The sequence below is a fragment of the Polypterus senegalus genome, chromosome 8 (assembly GCF_016835505.1).
Source record: "Polypterus senegalus isolate Bchr_013 chromosome 8, ASM1683550v1, whole genome shotgun sequence".
NCBI classification, from domain to species: Eukaryota; Metazoa; Chordata; class Cladistia; order Polypteriformes; family Polypteridae; genus Polypterus; species Polypterus senegalus.
Window position 1 is genome coordinate 170589178 of NC_053161.1, and position 22166 is coordinate 170611343.

The window sequence follows — 22166 nt, forward strand, 5'->3', positions numbered from 1 at the left end:
CACAGTCATTGAATTCACATGTCCCAAAGGTGCCTCATCTCCACGTTTAATTCTGGGGCTTTGGTCCAGTGGAAGTTAACCCCCTCAGAGGTTCACATTGATTTCTTTAGTTAAGGTACTGAGACTATTGTAAAGTGTTTAGAGGTCTGGTGGTTTGTGGACTCTTGCAAGAAGATCAGGATGTTCAGTGTGTTGTGTCCAAATGAATGAAGACTTCTCTACTGTTCTCCTGCTCTGCTTATTTATTTATTTATTTATTTATTACTGTCCATTCTGTGTTGTTTCCACAGTCTCTGTCCACTGAGAGTTCATATTAACTTTGGTGAGAAGCAGCCTTCAAAGGAGACACCCTGACATTCATCTCAGAAAATCTAAAAATGAGTGACCACGGCTTGAGTAAGAGGTTTGTTAAACTGTTCTCCAGGAAAAGAAGATCTGATCAAGAGATTGCTGCTCTGTCTGGTGAGAAAAACCTGTAAATTTTCTTTTTTGAATTTAAAAACCTTTTTTCAAAACTGCTCTGAAGCCACACACTTCACATAAAAACAACACTTTGTCTGCTTTTTGTTTGTTTAAATTGTTTTTTGTATGATTTGCTTTGTGGATGTCTAGTGGATGGACTGCTTGCTCATATCACACACTATATATGAATCTTATTTCTATTGTTTAATTTTTGTGACTTCACATTTGCTCCTAGAATTTGGATTTTGATTGCCACTTTTCCAGTTGTTTCCTGTTAGAAGGTAGTGTTTGCTGAGTGCTGACTTAGAGGAGTTAGTGTGGACATTGACTGGTGAAATACATTTTTCATGTTTGTTGAATTAAAATTACTGTATCCATTCAAGTTTAAAGGGGAGAAGTAATAAATAAAATAAGTGCTTGGACAGGAGCGGTGCAGAGAAACAGCACAGTAAGTAGGAGATGGCAGAAGCACACAACCAAACTGATAAATGAACACAAAATCAGTGGTAAATACTAGCAGTCAGCAGATGGGAGTTGAGAGTGTTTGAGGTGATGTAAATGTTTCTGTTTCTGCTGGCAAACTCGGAATACTAAGAACCATCTAAAAACTTAAGGTGAAATAAACTCAGCTGATAAGTGAAATAAACATAGCAGGAGGTGAAATATTGATTTCTTTACTTACTTACAGTATTTACTTATCTACCTATCTATACATTTATTTAAAAGAAATTATGTAAAAAGACAAATTTCTCATTGGGGATAAATAAAGTTCTATCTATCTATCCACTGTTTTTGCTTTTTAATACTAGCCGGTCTTTGACAGTTTCTCCTTCTAGTGAGCTTTTTACTTTTTTGAGATTTTGTGCTTGGGAACTCAATCCTGGTTATTTTCACTTACCCAAATGGCATGTTATTCCTTTCTGGTCTGCTCACTCTTGGAGAGGTCTCTCTTCAGCTTCAAACTTGGTGAGCCAAGTGCCCTGTATCTACTTTAGTCCCTTCAAAAGTACAAAGTTTATACATTTAAAGGCAAAGCAAAATTTAATAAAATATACTAATAACAGTAAAAAGTCTTGTTTCAAAGTCAGAAAGCTTAAACAATACTTTTCAAAAAAGATATGTAAGCTAAACAGGAGGAGCACCAAAGAAAATATCTAAGCAGGACAGCAAGAGAAGAAAAGAGGGAGAAAGAGAGACAGACAGCTCATCTTCTCACTCACACACCCTCGGACAGTCCATTCTTTATGCCAAATAGCCCACGTAGGGTTCCACACATAGGATTGGCTAACTAATTTGATGATGGACAGCTTGTTCCAGAGACTTTGATCAAAGAAGACAGTTGATCTTGTCAAAGGTGTCCATGTATACCACATCCAGTAACTTTGGTAGTATGTATTCCCATCCGCCATGTGTGTTATAGACTTGTAATTGTAACTGGAGATTGTAATCCCAGTTATACACTAAAATAACATAAAAGGTAAAATCAATAAAATACACAAAATGGACACAATGTCTCACAGCTTTGCTTAATATAAAAAACTGTGGGTAAATGCAGTTCACCATTCACCTGAAGCTAAGCTTGCTTGGGCTCAGCCAGGACTTGGATGGTAGACCATCTGGGAAAAGCTTGGGTTACTTATAGAAGAGGTGTTGGTGGCGCACACAGGGGTTGCTTACCCTGTAGTCTGTGTGTGGATCCCAATGCCTCACTGCACTGATGGACACACTGCGTTGTAAATCGTCACTATCCTTTGGATGAGACGTAAAATCCAAGTTCTGACTCTGTGGTCATTAAAGAACCTTTGGCATCTTTTGTAAAGAGTAGAGTGTTTTCTAATGTCCTCACTAAAAGGCATATTATGGTGAGGTCATTCTGACCCCCTAATCATCCATATCTATCTTTTGCTAGCTGTCTTTTGCACCCCTTTACCACCGAAGACCTAATGTGTTGTAAGTATATCGGTGCAAAATGGCTGCGGTTAATCATCCAGGTGGATGCTGCACACTGGTGTTGGTTAAAGTTACCCCCATGTAAAGCACTTTGATTTACTTGAAAAGAGCTAAATAAATACAATGTCTTCTTCTTTCCTTCTACCATTAGTTGCCTGAGCAAAACATGCAACATAAAGCAGTCTACAATAGTTTTTAAGTAAAACTTCTGCAGTCTCAAAATTGTGATTTTGTTTCTCCAGGACAGGAGACGAAACCCTTGTTGAACCAGTAGAAGGAGACAGTAAAGTGAAGGGTCATATGTGGGTAGAGTTTGTTGGGGTCGTTGACAATGGCTTTCAACCCATGTATAAAGATGTTCTGTCAAATCATTTTATGTTTCATTCATTTTAGTTAAAATGTCAGTCAGCCTGACCTCAAGTGGGGATAACATGTAGAAGTGAAGAAGCATTTTGAGAAGGAAACAGAGAAAGAAGCATTAGTAAGGGCTGGTCCAGGTCTGTGGCTGAGGTCAAACTGGTGCTCGATAATTCTAGAATAACAGAGTCATGAGTTTGGATTAAATCTGATTGGAAATGCTAGAAGCACCGGGTATGTTGATAGTGCTTTAGTTACTATGTGTCATCACTACTGCATTGAAAAAAGGGATAGTGACTCAGGAGTTCCAGAAGTGACTCTACTCTGTTAGCCCCTGAGCAGATCCTTTAACCTGTCATTGCTCTGTCTTGGGTATGACGTTAATCTGCATTCAGCCCTGTAAGTAAGCCCTCCAATCTGCAGAGAAAAACCTGGTGGTTGGTGGCAGAATTGGCACTCCAGCCACCATAAAAAACCTCACACTGTTTCTCTCCGTCTGAACTAGTGTGGTGCTGAGGTGTTACCCGTTGCATGGCTACACTCGGGTCCTAATCTGGGATCCTGAGTTGGTTTGCCATGTGGTGGGTGCGGCAATGCGCTGTATCAGCCCGTGCCCCTAACCTCTCTCTCTCTCTCTCATGTTCTACTTAAAGACAGAAGGTGGTGTCACACCAGAGAAAAGAGTCAGAAAACCAGAAGAAATGCAATCTCTTGCTACAGAGCTTAATTAAAAAGATATAAAACATTAGTTCTTGTACAATCAACAAATGGTTGATCACAATAAACTTTGATGGCTGCTGTTCATGCATACTTACTAAGTGAATTGAGGCCAGCTAGCGATCATGTCAGACTGACCTGTGACCCCCCCGAGCTTCCACTATTCCTGCAGTTCTTCATTTTTGTCTTTTCTAATTCCAATTCAGGTTTGACGCAGAACTTTCCTAAAGTTATAACAACATTCTCTTATGAGGATCTCCTCAAGATCACAGAATACTACAAGCCCTACCTGACCTACGTGATTGAATACGACATCACAAGTATCCTGCAGAACCTGGTCACCAAGAACATGCTCACCAACGATGAGGCCAAGGTAGTCAGGTCTCCCTTTTAGGATGTGAAACAGAAAACTGAGCAGAGATGGTGAGCTCAAGAGGATTGTCCAAAATGGCCTGTCCATCCATAAGAGAGCTTACTGTTGTTATGTGGTCATCAAACCAGATTGACTGAACTGAGTCTTCTCCTCTAGTGGTCATCTCTAAACTGACCCTCTGGTCACTCACTTGTCTTTCAGACATTCAAAGCCAAAGAAAAATGTGAGGGTCAAGCAGGTGTGGAGACCTTCATCAGTGACATAATGAAGAAGGACAAAGCATTACTGGTGAGCCTGTGGGAGGCACTGGCTGAAGAACTTGTGAGATTTCCATCACCAAATATGACAAATATACTGAAGGAGGTGACAGAATGGGGTGAGTTAATGGAGCCTTACCTGAAAGAGAACCATTGAATGTGTGGACACAGGGAAGGGAAATGGACTGAGGGTCACAAAAACACAAAACACAATGGGCCTATTGACACACTGCTGTCAGGTCCACCACTGACATGGAGATGCCTACTTGATAACTGTTAACACCAAAACTCCCTTTAGTTCCTCTGATTTAACCTTTATGTAACTATGTAAATTTGTTTTTTGTATACACAGTCAAATTTCAGAAAATTAAGAACACTTGTCACAGTTTTACACAAACACTTCCCAAATAACTTGTACACAAATTCAAAAACGCTTATTATGATTTTCTTATGCACAAACTGCCACAACATGTCTTATAAAAGCAGCAGCCTCTAGCAACGACTCCAAACAACATGTGTTACAATACAAACAACTCTTTATACTTCATGTAACATCACTTACACAAAACACAACACATAATACAAACTCCTACCACAACAACCTTCTGTATTACATCAAACTCCAGTTCCAGAATGTGCAGTGGATCAAACAAGAAGAACAATCAGCAAAGACATCCAGATGCTAAATGCACAATCAAATGGCAGATGAATCCAAATGAGGAAAAAAAAACCTGACCATTCTTGTGAGCTCCCACTGGCAGATCATTTTGATCCGTGAGGTCAATAAGGCTCCAAACACTTTCCCACAGATGTGTATTCCTTTGACCAACTGCTGGTATATTCACTCTACTTAGTCAGTTCCTAATATTCAGCTATGGCTATTGACACATAACTTGGCTTACTTGTTGTGCTGGAAGCCTCCCTTCTCTTGTCTTCCTCCTCACTGTGTAGCAGCGTTCCTTTTTAAACACAATATCTAATCACAGCATCCTCTACCAAGGTCCTGAGGTGCCATAAGGACGGAGTGCAGTCTTGCAGCATATATACATAGAACCTCTCAGGGTGCTAGTAGTCTAAACATATATTACAGCAAGTGGAGCTGATAAAGAAAGGTATACACAATACACTGGACTAATTAGATTTGTTAAATCTATTAAAAAATTTCAAAGGGGTAAGTTGATCCATCATACTTATATATAAACTAGGATGCCACTTAATTGTCATCTATCATGTTCACCCCTTTGACATGGCTATCGCTCCTCCCTTATTCACTTCATAAACTGACAGCTTACATGGATGTTCAGTAATAATATTTTTGTTCTTCTTTAGCAGGAAGTCACAGATTCCATTGTTTCTGCCATATCTGATCTTAGCACCCCCTTCAGGTCCATGTGTGTAAACACTAGGATTGCATCTTCATTTTCACTTTCCTAAATCTTTCTGGGATTAACATGTTTATTTCCCCCTCTGGTTTTCAGCCATCTTGTTTTATAGAGGTTTCACCATCAAATTCACATGAAGCTTATCATTCCGATGTGGCCTCAGTAAACAGTTCTTGTGTTCTCTAATATCACACCTTGTTCTTTCTTCAGCACAATAGAAACAAAATGTCTGCTGTGCCTAATGCTCTCTAGTCAGTCACCTCCCGTGCCTTCTTTCTTGAACAATTAATTTCAGGCATTACAACATGGACACACATTACTGGTCCGCTCCAAACAAAGTCCACATTAGCAGCAGTCTTTTAGTTTTTTATGTTGTTTTTTTGGTGGATACCTCGCAGTACAATTACTTATACTTGTTTTGTGTTAATCTACTCCATCAAATGCTGTGATTGTCTTCTCTGTTTCTTGTTGTCTCTGCAGGACCAGACCTCTTGAAGGTCATTCAGGCCAGTCTCCAGCCTTTTCCAATTCATACTCATATTGAAGGTAACTCACTGGTCTCCTGTTTCTAGTTATTAGTTTGGCTATTGTTCTACTCTTCAATTTCCTCACTTGTTCTCATTTTGACTTTCAGGCCTACATAGGACACACAGAGATAGTGTGTATGAATCCACAAGAACTCTTGAGGATCAGGTTTCTCTTGGAGATCCACGGACCAGGGGTGTGGTCTTTGAGACTCGATACACAGAGCTGATAGTCATTGGTCAGTACAAAAAGACCTACAGTGAGACTCACCATGAACTTGTGAAGATGGGGAAGACTCATGCAGAGCTGGTGGAAGGGAGAACAAAGGCAAAATGTGAACGAATCTGGACTGAGCAGATTTTTAGGAGGAGTCCAGGAAGTGAGACTGCCCCACAAATTGTAGTGGTCAGTGGAGTGGCTGGAATTGGGAAGACCACTATGGTGCAGAAGATCATGTTTGATTGGGCCAGAGGCACTCAGTACCAGAGGTTTTCATTTGTATTCTTGTTTAAATTCAGGGAGCTCAACCTACTAGACACGGAAACAGAGCCCCAGATGCCTCTGACTAGGCTGATTGTAAGACACTATAAATATCTCAGTGACCCAAAAGTAAGAGAAATCCTGCAGAAACCTGAGTCTCTCCTCTTTATTCTTGATGGTCTTGATGAGTACAAACACAAATTGGACTTCACACAGAGGCAGGTCTGCTCAAACCCAGATGACTACTTTCCTGTCCACATCCTGGTCACAAGCCTTGTCAAAAGGACATTACTGAAGGGCTGTTCAGTCCTTATAACAACCAGACCAACAGCCTTGGAGGCCCTGGAGATGGAAAAAATTGATCGGTTTGCAGAGATCCTGGGGTTCTTCCCTGAACAAAGGCTGATGTACTTTAAGAAGTTCTTTGGTGATACTGATCAGGGCTCTGAGGCTTTTCAGTATGTTGAGGAGAACGCCATCCTGTACACCATGTGCTTCAACCCCTCATACTGCTGGATTATCTGTTCTGTACTGAAAAACCACTTTATGACACCTGAAGATGAGCGAGGAGCTGCCCCCAGAACTGTCACTGATCTTTTTGTGATGTTCCTCCACAACATCCTCACCAATCACAGGCGAGAAGCCAAAGACCAGCGGGGGATTCTGATCAAACTAGGAAACATGGCTTATTATGGGGTCTCCAACAAGACTCTTTTGTTTTATGACAAGTTTGAGATGTCCACCTTTGGTCTACAGTCAGTCTTATCTTCTCAGTTCCTCTCAGGTTTCCTCAAAGAAATCCTACAAAGAGAGAGCACTCTGGAGCACACAACATACACATTCTACCACCTCACCCTGCAGGAGTTCATAGCCGCCTGCTCCTTCTACCTTGATCCATCAGGGGGCATCGGGGAGCTGCTTGTGAAGCTGGACTCATGTAAAGATGGTCGGTTTGAGATTCTCACTCGATTCCTGGCAGGACTGGCCAGGCCTTCTGTGTTTAAAACACTGGGGGGAATCCTGGGAGAGTTTGAGAGGAAGACGGCAAAGTGTATGCTGCAGTGGGTTAAGCAGAAAGCTGAATTGGTGCTACAGGGTAAAGATAAAAGTGAAGCTCTGCGAGTGTGTCAGTGGCTGTATGAGACTCAGAATAACAGATTAATCAGAGACTGCATTGGGAAGGATTTAATGATGGACTTCAGTGACACGACTTTATCTCCTCTGGACTGTGCTGTGCTGGGCTCTGTCATCAGCTGCTGTGGAGAACTTGAGGAGCTTGACTTGTCAGACACAGTGCTCACCCGAGAGTGTATCAGTAGACTGGCATCAGGACTCATCTGCTGTAGGCATATCAAGTGAGTAATAAATTAATTTAGGTTAATTGTTTGTAAACAGAGCAGAGTTTAATTCAAGTCTTTAAATCTGCCTTGCTCTGAACTCATTAGATCTTCTAAGGCCTGCCCCCACCTTACAGAAAGTGATGTCACTGCTGTGATGTGTCACATGGGCGTGTCGCTCTATCAGCTGTTCCTCACTTCACAGTGGCACAGTAAGACTTCACTCAGTCTGAGCCGAAAGTTTGTCTGAGTTTGAGTCCTACAGTAATTGCTTACATCATTCTTTAAAATTTACAAATGTATAGAGTTCTTCAGAAAGATTGATACAAAGTTTGTTTCATTTTTCTTAACACTAGAATTACCAGAGCCTACGAAAAAACTCGTAGATCCGTCCCACCTTAAATCGCTACTTAAATCCGTCCGCACCTCTCCCAGCGTCTTTTGTCCTGTTAATGTGCAGATTAAGAGCAGCAAGCAGCTGGTGTTCTGACGATTTGTCCTACTTTGTCGAAGTATCCTACCTACATTAAACATATAACGTTATACCATGTCATCATTTAACATGTTGTATTTAGAAGTCGTCTATCAAATTTATGGTAATGTTAACATTTCTCAATTTATTCTATATGCATCATTTAATGCCCGAAAGAGACACAGCCTGATGCAAAGATTTCACAAGACGGTCATTACTCGTGCATTGATACAATGGCCTGTACAAGATTAAAAGTCACACATGCAAAATATACAACTTATAAAATGTTGACAGTAAATACCTATGCAGTAAACTGTAATAAATGCATTAATGTAGTAAGGCTAAGAGAAACATACATAAAGTTGCGGAATTTTGGTCTGCGCATGCGTAGTATCAATGAGTAGATCATTTCAATGGGTAGGATGTTTCGTTAGAACACCGGCTATTCCATCCCCCACCGTCGCAGAACATGCACGAACTTCTCCCAGCTCATGCCTTGATTGATTATCTGGGAGTGAAATGGAGTTTTAGAGTGGAAATAATAGATTGTTTTTTGGAACACATGCATTTCATGTGTGTTCCATTTCTACAGTAATCTGTGTAAACACATTGTTAAAATAGAAACTTTTTCATATTTTAGTAATAAATGTTACAAAATGTAGGCATAAACTATAGAATATATAAAGCCTGATTTCCAAAGATCAAATAAACACTTTTACAAAAGGTTCAAGAATGATACAACATCTCCCGTGAGTAGCCTTCCTGCCGTGCCTCAGAGACCTGAATTCAATTCCCAGCTGAGGAGAAAGAGTTGTTTCGTTTTTTTTTAACCCTTGTAATAAGTATAGACGAGAGGCGTGGAAAGGTTTGGGGCAGCCACCCGTTTAATGCGGTTTCCTGGCTGCAAAAGTATTTGAGGCATTGTAAATCAAGTTTATACAACAGAGTCCAAAACAGAACTGCCTGCCAGAGCAAAGGCAGTGGGCTTTATAGTACAGAGGGTGGAAGTGATGTCGTCCTCTGGGCCGGAACTGGAAGTGACATCATCCTTGGGGCCGGAAGTGACCTCCTCCTTGGGGCCGGAACCGGAAGTGATGTGTCCTTCCTGGAAATAGCGGCTCCTGGTGGGATTTCCCGGGTAAGAACTCAGAAAGAGTGTCAGTGTACCCCGCTCCCCCCTGGGCAGATGTATAATCAGTATTTTCTAAGCCCTTCAGCTGCCCCCCATGCACACGTGTGTGACACCCTCAAACGGACATAAAATCTCCTCAGCTGGGAATCGAACTCAGGTCTCTGAGACACGGCAGGAAGGCTACTCACGGGAGATGTTGTATCATTATTGAACCTTTTGTGAAAGTGTTTATTTGATCTTTGGAAATCAGGCTTTATATATTCTATAGTTTATGCCTACATTTTGTAACATTTATTACTAAAATATGAAAAAGTCACTCCCAGATAATCAATCAAGGCATGAGCTGATAGAAGTTTGTGCATGTTTTGCGACTTGGGTTGGGGGTTTGGGGGTTTGGAGGGGGAGGGGGAATAGCCGGCTGCTTACTGCTCTTAATCTGCACATTAACAGGACAAAAGACGCTGGTAGAGTGGTGAGGACGGATTTAAGAAGCAATTTAAGGTGGGACGGATCTACGAGTGTTTTCGTAGGCTCTGGTAATTCTAATGTTAAGGGTGATCCTAGTGGTTATTGTCAGGATCAGGGTGTGACCATGAGGACTTTGGCCTTTGTGATGACTCAGATAATGCTTTGTATGACCTTCTTGAGCAAACAGAAGATTTAATAAAGAAATAAATTGTTCTGCTGAGAGGTCAGCACCATTGATAACCGTAATGTGATTAGAAGATAAGGTGAACAATAAAATGGACACTGGTCAGAGTCATGGTGGACAAACAGACATGAATGCTATTAAAAACAAAGCAATAAAACAATAGTAATGGGTAAATATGGTTAATACAACTTAACTTTTAATCAGCCATATAATCAGACCAATGAAAACACTTTAGTAGTCAGAGGCTGTGAAATAAGAAAATCATTAATTAAAAGAACATATGCTAATATTTAGACCAATTAACAACTGCACAGTCAGCGATGCCTTCTTTAACAAAATAAAATTCACAAACACCTCTTATAGAAGATATTAAAGATGATAAAAAAAGCAGAGTGACGCCATGTCTTATAAGCACAGAACCTCTCAGTGAGGTCACAGAGCAGCCTCAACATGTCACCTGCGTGTCCATCAGAATAGACAATCAGAGCTGGACAAGTCACCGGTGCTCCAGACCATGGCTGATCCTTCTTCATGGGCAGAGTGGCCTCTCTAAATCCCCCTATATTTACATGACTGACACAATGGCTCTCTGCCCTCATGACAGTGTGTAAGTCATTGATTCAGTACCTAAACTAAAGTTTTCCTGGATTGATATAATAGAGTGTAGCACCTTTACATTTTACGTTTACATTCATTCAGCAGATGCTTTAATCCAAAGCAACTTCCAAAAGAGCCTTTACTGAGGAAAAACTGTAAGGAGCCACTCCTGCAGGAAGTCCGAGAATCTTCTCCATAACTGAGACTTTTTGATGAGATCTAGACCTGGAGATACTAATGATTTACATGGAGGAGCCCTCTGCCTGTCTTTCTGCCTGTCAATCCTTATGTACTTACTTATCTATCTTCATGTTTACAATCTATACTCCTGTCTTGTCACCTCTGGATTTTGTTCAGCTGTGTCCTCAGCTCTCTCTGCTCTACAATCCTCCCTAACTGGTCTGTGGCTGAGTGATAACATGGAGGACTGAGGAGTGGATCAACTGTGTGAGAGGCTGTGAAGTGACAATTATCAATTTGAGACACTTGACAGGAATCCCTGAGGTTCTCAGTGATCAAACATTCACAGATATTTGTATGTTTTTACTTCTACAGTTCTATCCAATACTCAGCTTATATCAGACACAGGAGGACTATGTAAGTGCAATCTGATTACATTTATGTGGACAAGAAGAAAATCTCAAAAGCCTCTAATGCTCAAGCTCCTCCCAGTTTACATAATTAGCATATAGTCACACCCCCACATACCTTTTAAGGACAGAACCACAACAAACCAGAAAACAATGAAAAAAATATAAATAGCAAAATAATGAAAAAAGACAGAAACAGAAGTTAAACCTGGTAACACCAATTAGGTGTTGTGACGGATGGCCAGGGCCCTTTCACCTCCATAACAGAAGGACCAGAGTTTCCCTCAGATCATTAGATGTCAGCCCCCCTGGGTTGCAGCAGTGCCTTGGATTTACACAGGGCTCCATGGTAGATGTAGTATGTCACTGTTGTCCTTGGGTGCCACCAGGGGGTGCTGTAGGGACTGTGGAGCCCCACTATATCAGGCTTCCACCACACGCTGGAGTACTTCTGGATTATGCTATTGGGCCACCTGAAGTGCTCTCAGGTGTGAGATAAAAGGGACCACCTTACTTCACTCAGAGTCAGAAGGAACAGGGACAAAGCTTGCTGGAGGAGGAGAGGAAGTGGAAGGAGAGTGAGAGAAAGAGAGAGACATGGAGAAGAAAAGGCAAAGAAGAGCTGTGTGCTTTATTTGTGCTTAGTGTTTTTTGTACTGTGCATTGGTGGGAAACGGTTGGAACGGTTGGAAACGATTTTAGTCTTCAGCAGAGAAGACTGCACAGGAACCTCACTAAAATCTTTAGAGTTCTCAAAGGCATAGATAAAGATGATTCAGCAGATTCTTTCATTTAAACAGAGAATGATAACTTATTACTTTGTTTGATGGTTCAAATTAATTTTGGAAACAGGTTGAATCTGATATAATTGTGTACTAGTATCTACCCTGAATCTTCAAAATTAAAATCGATTAATTCATTAGACAGATGCATCCAAACAGTCAGCCATGCATGAACTCAGCTACGTGCAAACTGCTGACTTGAAAATGTTTACAATGCCGGACGTCTGTGAATTAATCAGCTCATGATGGCAGGTGATTGGAGTCATCACCAGTGAATCTGTCTGCAAGACTCTCATAAAAATATACACTTGAGGTGTGACATCACAGAAAACGATTAGCAAATTGGTAGGCATTTTACATTGCTCTGAAAAGATTGAATGTGCAACAAATACATTATAAAAGTGGTCATTGTATTGCAGTAAGTATACAGTTTTATTACGGTAGCTCTTTATTTAATCTTCCAGCCAACTATTTTATAGTTATTGACGGGAACAGCAGAATTGTAATTGTATCACATATTCCCATAAAATGTAAATGTATAAATTAGATTGAGGTCCATGAATGAAACTGAGTAGCCTAATGTAATCACTAAATTCAGTGAAATTGATGTATAATGATTATCTTTAAACATTTACCCATGATTCCTGTTTGCTATATCCTTGCTAATATATTGTAGTAGTTCCTTCAAAACAGGTTCAGAAAAAAGTATGCGAGACAAAGAAGTGATTGTGGAACAATTTACTCAAAGAGTGTAGGAAGAATCCACAAATATAAAATAACAACAAAGAAAACTGAACAGGAACTATTTACAATGACCTATAAACCTCATCGAATGTGAACCTGAGAGATGCTTTAAAATAAAACTCCTGTTCTGTACACAGAATACCCCCTCCCACACTCGTAGTCCACAATTATATGACACTCCTTCCCTCGTCCACCATACTGCCCAGAAACCTCTGCCTCCATTTCCAGCTCCTTTGTTCAGAGTACAACCCCTTTTGTTCCTTCTAGTGTCAATGATTTCCCTCCCCACAGGACTCAGCAGTCTCTCAGTCGTCAGGCTTCACCCCTGTCAGGATGCTACAATATACAAAGAGCACAATATCATCATCCAATTAATGCACTTTTGTAACTTTTTTTGTAAAATATCAGGGATAAATGTAAAGAATGCAATTTTCAAGTCATAAATAGTGGTGAACAATCGAGGACGATATTTGTAAAGTTTAATCGAAGTTTTAAAGTGAGCCTGTTTGAGAGATGCTTATACATTGAATGAAATGAGACTTTGTAATGCATTCACAGTCTAAATTTGCAGTCCTCTTGCTATGTTGATTGCTTAATTGTATTTTTCCATGTACACCTCTGTTTTATCTTGGTAGAGTAATATATATATTGCTCTACTGTCCCCTATTGTATTATTAATATGTAGCCTTAGAATACCTAATCTCACAGACTTACCACTGTATATAACTTATCCCCACCTTCCCTTCTATATCTATAACCTCAGGCAATTAGATGTAGTAAAAAGACAAGCAGGAGTTAAGTTATCTAAAAGTCTTCATCCTCACAGGTTAGCAAGAGAGATGCTTCTTCATCATATGTGAGTCAGTCAGAGAAATGCTTCTTCATATGTGGGTCAGAGAGAGAATGTGGTTGAGCAAGTACATTTATAGATGTTCTCTCCAATTCCTAGAACCAATAGGACATCATGGTACTTAAAGGCCTCTGAGACAAGCCAATTCCAAACAGCCATATCTCAGACCAATGGGAGAAATAGTACATTTAACACCTCAACCCCCCCCCAAGACCATATGTTAAGCTAACCTGGCTTTGTGTGGGAGATCAAACTGGTTTAAGACACATCCCCCCAAATCCTGTCATAAAATTACAAAGAGACAGTCGTAAAAAGGGTTGGGGGAAGGCAAACATGAATACCTCTCACCACTTGGTTTGCCTAAATTATAAATAAAGACATACAAAACATTTATCAAGTTATATGTAAAATCTCACATCACAACACCTCTCCTATACTTCAACAGTTTGAGGATTAATATTATTTTGTTTTTGTTATTAGTGTTGTAATTGTTATATATATATTAGCCTGTACAAAAGTCTGAGTTTGCTGTCTGTTGCACTATCATGCACTCAGCATGTGTTAGTTTTGAGCCTTAAATCCTGTACTTCCAGAGTCTGCATGTTGCCTCATGTGTTTCATTCTTTGTTGACCTTGCTGTAAATTACATACTTTGTTTTTCGTTCCTTTAGAAATTTAACACAGTGAGGCTGGAACTTGATTGCAATGTTCACATGTTGGATGTTGCCCTGGAAACATTTTGGACAATTTTAAGCGAGACAGATGTGCTCGATATATAACTTTGAGTTGAATAATTGTATGCTTTATGCATTTAGAGCTCAAGTGAATTTTCTGCATTGCTACCTTCCACTCCTTTTCTGAGATGTTGAGTGAGAGATCCTTTTCCCACTGTTCTCTTGGATCTTTAAAAGGAAGGGACTTTAAAATGTTTATTATATTACAGAAATGTTGTCTGAGTCTTCAAGACTGATCAATATCTCTAGAAATAGGTGGGAGACAAGGAAAATTGGGCAGATTTTGTTTAGCAAAGTTTCTAATTTGGAGATAGTGGAAAAATTTTGTTGATGGGAGACCAAATTTGGAGTGTAATTGTTCATAGGATGCAAAGACATTATTTTTATACAAAACATTAAAGACTGTGTAGTTTGAGAGGGTGGAAAAAGGTGGTTATCATGTAGAGGTGCCACAGATAAAATATTCTCTAACTTAAAGCTCTTCCTACATTGTTTCCATATTCTGAAAGGATGAAGGACATTGGGTTGTTAGTATACTGACGATACTTTGTATTTACTGGGTGGTTTCCCTTTTTTAGTTTCACATCTCTTACGCAACTTTATTGAATACACTGACATTAGCTGCATATTGTTTTTTTAGTTTAAGGCATCTGATTGTAATCAACCTGTAACCATATAATGGTGCACGGAATGACCAAACTATTCCAAATACCATAGCTGCTTTAGCATTGTTACTGTCAGTGCACCAGTGAGTATTTTAATCCACTGTATCTGAGTGTGGAAACACAGCTGTTAGGAAAGAGAATTATCGGGATACAGCATCAAGCATATGCTGCCTCAGCGATGCGCACAGTCTATTTGGTCTTCTCCCATTTGGCAAATGGTTCAGAGCCTTTCTTGCATGAACCTCACGGTTCAGAAACAGTTTCATCCGAAGAGCTATAAGCACACTCAATCATTCCATCAAGTGCTCCTTGTAGAACAATTCCTCATTGTAAACTTGCATTACAGTTATAATACTGCACAACCTCAGCCACCTATGCTTTCATACTTTATATTTTCCATTGATTTTTTAATTGTATTATTATTATTATTATTATTATTATTATTATTATTATTATTAATGTTTTTGTTTTTATTATTTTACCATTTAATAGGAAAATAAATTATAGGGGATTTGCATAAGAAATCTCATTTTACCATACAATAACAGTAAAGGAATTCAATTCAATTCAGTGTACTACACAGGTCATAAAATGAATTATTACAAATAGCATATATACTTATGTCTTTGTTTTTTTGTCAGTGTGGCTTTGACATTGTGGACCGTAAGGTGCATACTAATTCAGTGCGAGCAGGAACACTCAATAAAACTGAATAAAAAAAATTCAAATGACAATGAGATACGAAGAAAGCAGATTCACCAGCGTTTGTTTGTCAGCTTTTATCCCTCCAGATCAGAGATCACATCTATAGTTATTCCCAGTTTCAGATAAAAACTAATAGCATCAGATCTGGAGTGCAGGGTGGGTGTTGTATTGTGATCGTGACTGAGAGAATAAAAGTGAAAAAAAAAGCTAACTTTTACAAGTACTCTAAATTTACACTGGCTGTTACAGACTCAAATTAAATGCATGTTTTTATTGTATATTATTAATAAGAGCAGTTCACTACTCTAAACGGAAAATTAGCGAAGGAGAGGTTGCAAATACAGCTGCACCACGAAAACTGTCCTTGCACTTTTTATGACAGTGTTTAATTGATATTTGGACTTCAGCCTTCACACATTATACAGTTCATGACTACATTTTGCCATTTATTACTAAAACATGAAAAATGCTTCTGTTTTAACAATGTGTTATTACATAGATTGTCGTAGACACGGAACACACATCCAATTATTTACACTATACAAATCTAGGTAGCTCACTCCCAGATAGTCAAGTCTGGAACTGGGAGAACTTCTTGTCCTTTCTGCGGTGGTAGGGGGGATGTTATAGCAGGCTGCTTGCTGCTTGTGCTTCTTGACACATTTACAAGACAAAGATGCTGACGGAGAGGTGCAAAGGGATTTAAGGTTTGCTAGGTTTACGAGTTTTTTCATAGGCTTTGGTAATTGTAGTGTTATAATGGAGTAACGGGGTTTAATAGGTTCAGTCTGGGTGAGATGTGCTATATTATTTCTAATCATTAATTTTGTGTTTAAAAAATATAGCAAAAGCCTCACAAGTTTCACTTGAAGTTTTTTAGAGGCATTCCATTGAATGACCTGGGTTTAGAAGATTGATCAATTGTGGAGAATACAACTCTGGGATTACTGGCATTGTTATTCATAATTTTAGAGAAATAGCACCACTTCTCAAAATGGACTATGTTGCTGTATTCTGTTATTTTAGCCTTCAATATCTCATAGTGGACAATCAGTTTAGTTTTTCTCCATTTATGCTCAGCTCTCCAGAATGTTTTCTTTAGATCAGGCACTCTTTGGGTCTTCCATGGTGTAACAGTGCTTCAAAATTTTTTAACTGTCTTTTCAGGAGCAACTAAGTCAGCGGCAGCTTTCACTTTAGTATTAAAATTTTCCACCTTACTATTTACATTATCCTCAGTATTGTAGTAAGCACTACAAACAGACTGGTTGCTTAAAATGTTTGTAAACTTTGAGGCTGCAGATGAATCAAAGAAGCGTTTAACAATATGCTTCTCATTAATTTTTTCTGTCATTATTTCTATATTAAATAATAAGAGAAAATGGTCCGATAAACTAATATCTATGATCTGTCTCACATCAACTTTTATTCCTTTAGTAATCACTAAGTCCAAAGTGTGCCCTGCTTTGTGTGTTGGCTGACTAATGGCTGGCTGAAATCAAAACGAGTACAGGAGATTAAGTGAGTCTCCTGTAATAATACTATCTAGGCATTTAGGCCTGTTAGGTGAGAGAATACTTTCTTCCTCTTTAGTTCATGATTAAGACCTTTGACATTTCAGCTCACAAATTTTAATGTTTGGTCATAGAGGCATTGCTTCTGATCTTTTGTTGTAATTTTACAGTCTTAAATTAAGGTTGTACATTATTACAAATGACAGCTTTAACCTTATTTTCCAATACTGCAAGGGGGTTATGGCCTCCCCCAAATCCCCAGCTTCCCACATGATTGACACAAAACCGTTACTAGAAATTCTGAGTGCCAACAGTGAAACATACTGTAAATGGAGACATATTTACCAAACTGGCTTTATCTGGCCTTGTATTTCCTCCAATAAATTAGAGCACCTTCTTGTCAGTGGTGTGGCATCCACTCTCACCTCCACATCTGATCATCTTTAAAGCCAGGAAAGACTTTATCAGGCAGACATTTGTAGAAGACCTTAAGTAGCAGGCCTTTGTGATTCATACATTTTTGCTCACTTGCTCAGATGTTCTGCCATCTTTTTAACAAGGAGACAAAGTCACTCTTTTCTTGGACCAAAGGCACAAATAACTTTATTAATATTGTCCCAGTAGACCCAATATGGAAGATAAAGTGCTGATTTTTGAAATTGACAAAGCTGTTCTTTCTAACAGACCTAAACTTGTATCTTTGGTCATTTGTCCTCCATTCAATCTGCTTGTGACCATACCTCTCTACTCCACTATCTTGGTACCTGACTGTATGTGTCTCTCCCCCTCACATATTAACAGTCCTGTCTCTTTAAAATTTTAAGCAGAGGTCTCTAAACACCCTGTAATGTCACACATTATCCCTACATGGTGGGATTTAAAGATGCTGCTTGATTCTTTCTCTTAATTACACAAATAATCGTTTCATCTTTAATTATTATCCCTTGTTGTGAGGTCTGATTGGAAAATATAAACCCTGTTGACATTTTTAATCCGTCTGGACTGAGTTTATTCTAAGATTTTTCACATAACCTCCTTTTATTTCCACTTTCAAATCCATTCTGTCTATAAATCAATTGGCATCTTCACTTCTCCTCTGACATCTTCATCCCCCTTCTCTCCCTTTCTTCTCCTCCTTCTCTCCTTCACAATTCCTTATCAGTCTCTCTCCATTTTTCATATTTAATTGCATTGGTTTCTCCTCCATTGTGATTCTAGATTGTCTTGTGTTAAATTACCCTTCAAAAACAAAGCAGTCACTACACTCATCCCCAAACTGTCCACAGATTGCACCTTACCAGATCTTTCTAGACACTCTGACAGCTTTCTGACCTATAGCCACTTTTGTGATCCTTGAGCTCTTCTCCTACTGTCCTACATTACACCCCGCTCTTCTGTCTATCCGACCCTTTTCTCCTTATAAAATTTATCCTCTCACATTTTTATTTTGTTTGATGTGTCCAGTTGGCCATTGAACTGGCATTAGCTAAAGTGCTTCTGTTTGATTACAATCACCGCCAAATCTCCTTAATCTTCATGGTTAGCCAAACCTCAGTGAGTGAACACCTTCTGCTTCTCCTCCATTATTCAGTTTATCAAATTTTTGAGGTGTTAAGTTTGCACCATCAGAATATCTATAGTAAAAAAAGTTTATTTGTTAAAAGGCATATTAGTGACATCCATATAGAAACACAAATGGACTGTGTGAGACAATTGAGTTTCATGTAGATTCACATCTGCGAAATTCAAAATTATTTGCATGAAAATCTAAACAAAGGCACAGCAGCCTCACTGACTTAAGCATATAATTCTGACTGCACATTTCTAGCACAAGGAGCCCTTCATCAATGGCCGTGCACATTGTACTCCACCTGGGGACATCACAATATTTTACGATACTCAATACCAGCTCAATACCACAGTTTTTTTTTTTTAATTAAAAGTACTTCCATTATTCAAGTGAAAAATATTGTTCCTTTTTATGTACTAAAATATAAAATATACAAATACAAACTATAACAACAATGCTACAATACTGGTATAGCCTTTAAGTAGTTACTTAGCTATCCTTTCAGTAAATTAGTATTGGAGTTTGTTAATATAAAAATACAACACAGTTCTTGAACATTAATGTGTGCTGCCATAAGGATTCAACCATGTGCGTGTTATAATCTGAAAGGATTTCAGAACCGGGTTTATAAAGAATGACATCAGCAGGAGTTATCTTGACATCTGTGCACTTTTATGTTTATTCTGATATTTTCTCTACAGTATGTGAAGACTACTGCTTAAAATCAATACTAATACAAAACCAATAAAATCAATAGAAATTCAAACATTATTATATCTGAACTGTTGAATCAGGTATTGCCAAAATAATTTTAATTTTTTTCATTTAAAAACTCTTTAAAGCATGTGCCTTTAATATCTCGTTTGATAGATAGATAGATAGATAGATAGATAGATAGATAGATAGATAGATAGATAGATAGATAGATAGATAGATAGATAGATAGATAGATAGATGTGTATTTGTCCCCATAGGTAAATTATAGCAAATTTTCAATAGAATCCCTCAGTTAGATTTGTAACATTTCCAGTTGTATGTTTTATATTTGCATTATTTGCTGGTTAAAAACTTATGAAGGAGTAACTATTATCAAATGAGGCCAATACATTCAAATTTCAAATGTCACAGACTCCGGGTGCTTTAGTTTTCCAAATCTCTTTCTCCGTTTTTCACATTTGTCCAAACTTCAAGGCTTCCTGTGTGACATCATACCTGTCAGTTCTCCACGACTCCATTATTCAAGAACTCCTGTCAGTCAGGCTTTCTTGTGCTCTTTTCAGAGTGTCTTACTTTAGATGAGTGATCAGACGTTGTTATTGTTTAGCCTGTGTTCAAATCCAGAAACAGAACATGAACTGGACTGATGCTGTCTTGTAGTCAATTCATCTAATAAACTGTTCAAATATGCCAGCTGACAATCAAATATCCAAGCAGATATGTGAATATTCTGACATACACTATATGGCCATTAAGGAAACCTGTCACACTATCCCTGTGCTCTCATGGTCACTCTTGTCACTCCATGATTCTCTTTTGTTTTTAAATACAAACGTCAACTGAAATCTGCAAAGCTGAACAAGAGAAGGTGGAGCAGAAAAGCTACAGGATGCCTTTGAACGTCTTTAAAACTGACACAGCAATACCCACAAGCACACTGAGATGGTCACTTCATGTATTAGTGTGTGGTCAAGCAGGAATTAGCACAAGGGCAAGCCCGGGTTCAAACCTAAACTTACACAACTGGGCCAAGACAAAGAACTGGAAGTGAATAGAAGAACGCTGAGCATGGCCTGAAGAAAAGAAGGAAGTAAGGAAGAGGAAGAGCTGAGAGAAATTTGAGGGACTTGTGTGCTGGTGACTACCCAGTTTTTGGCATGTCGACTTTCCATCACATTATAAAGGTGATTAGCCTAATGTCCCTGAGGCTGACCGGCTCTTCTAAATGTGACAGTGACACACAGTAAGGTCTCTTTGTTATAAAGTGTGTCACTGAGTCTTCCATTGCGTAGACATCTTAACATTCAGCACAAATACAACGTCACTGAAGACAAGAAAAAAGATGATAACTTTCACAGTGCCCACTCAGTTCTCGGCCAGCACACTGGACACTTACACCAGTTACAGAGGTGGAGTGATCTGCATGGCCCTTGTGTCAAAGACCTTGACCTGCAGCCCCCCAAAATATTATAGTTGCATTTAAAAGGCATCTCTGAACACTGGATTGAGAGCACAGACAATCAATTGTAGTTTAAAACAACTTGCCATTAAATGTCAAAAAGTACAATCATTACTAAATAATATACTTTATAAAGACTAAAAGTATTAGCATTTAAAAATCCTTTAAAAGTACAATTCTAATCATAATCTCCTCAAATGCAGTAACGACAGTAAATGTCATTTGTTAGTTCACACCACTGTGAAGGAATGAAAGTCTGATGCTCCCTGTGTCCTGCGGTCTTCTCCATTTAATCCCAGTGTTCTTTTATTAAAATTCTTCTCTAAATATGTCTCACTCTGGGAGGAATACCAGTAGCTCATATCTATTTTGTTTTTATTCTCTGCTTGCTTCTCTCTGATTATTTATTTCATTCACAAGTGCTTCAGTATGGACGGATGCCATGATCAGCAGAGTCAGTGAGGTTTTAGTCTTTGTCACAGCAGGCGTGAAGTTTTTTTTGCTTATTTTTTTCTCTATCTGTCTGCTCACATGCCCTCACTTCTCTCTCTTCTTCTCCACAGCCTGTCCTCATGTCGTCTCACCTCCACATGCTGCTCAGCTCTCTCCTCAGCTCTTTCTTCTCCACACTCACGACTGAGTGAACTGAACCTGAGCAGCAACAACATAGAGTATTCAGGAGTGGATCAGCTGTGTGAGGGTCTGAGGAGTGAAAACTGTAAATTAGAGAAACTGAAGTAAGTGAACAACAAGTGTACGAGTGTGTGTGTGTGTGTTTGTGTGTGAGAGAGAGAGTGTGTGAAAGTGTGAGTGTTTATTTGTTGAATTTTATTTCTGTTCCAGACCCACAATACAAATGCTGTGTTTAATCAGAACAGACTGCACACATAGAAACCTAACTACAAAAGAATGAAAAATTACACACATTACAAAATAAATAAAATGATCATATAGGAAATACTTGAAATTGAACAAAGAAGACATAAAATAGGAGCTTGAACAAAGAATACAGAACATAAACAAGCCAGACCATGACATGTGTTCCTCAACAGATCACTGATGTGATTAGAGGTCCAAATCCCAGGCCTCACAAATCCTTCTTTTGCCATTTCAACCCCACACTTCTCAGTCAGGATCTTCCTA

General features: G+C 38.9%; 1 protein-coding gene across 3 annotated transcripts in view; it reads left to right on the forward strand.

Annotated features, from left to right (window-relative positions):
* The first annotated feature begins 294 nt into the window (after window positions 1-294).
* The window catches only part of LOC120533386 (NACHT, LRR and PYD domains-containing protein 3-like), a 50759-nt gene continuing 28887 nt past the window's right edge, over window positions 295-22166 (forward strand). The window contains exons 1-6 of one of the 3 annotated variants that reach the window (XM_039760228.1): window positions 295-462; window positions 3693-3859; window positions 4061-4235; window positions 5979-6044; window positions 6133-7858; window positions 21587-21760. In XM_039760228.1, coding sequence (XP_039616162.1) covers window positions 378-462; window positions 3693-3859; window positions 4061-4235; window positions 5979-6044; window positions 6133-7858; window positions 21587-21760 — 2393 coding nt within the window. In that variant the 5' untranslated portion in view covers window positions 295-377. Of the gene's footprint in view, window positions 463-3692; window positions 3910-4060; window positions 4236-5978; window positions 6045-6132; window positions 7859-21586; window positions 21761-22166 lie in introns of those variants that run through there. The other 2 variants (XM_039760230.1, XM_039760229.1) reach the window with 2 other exon arrangements.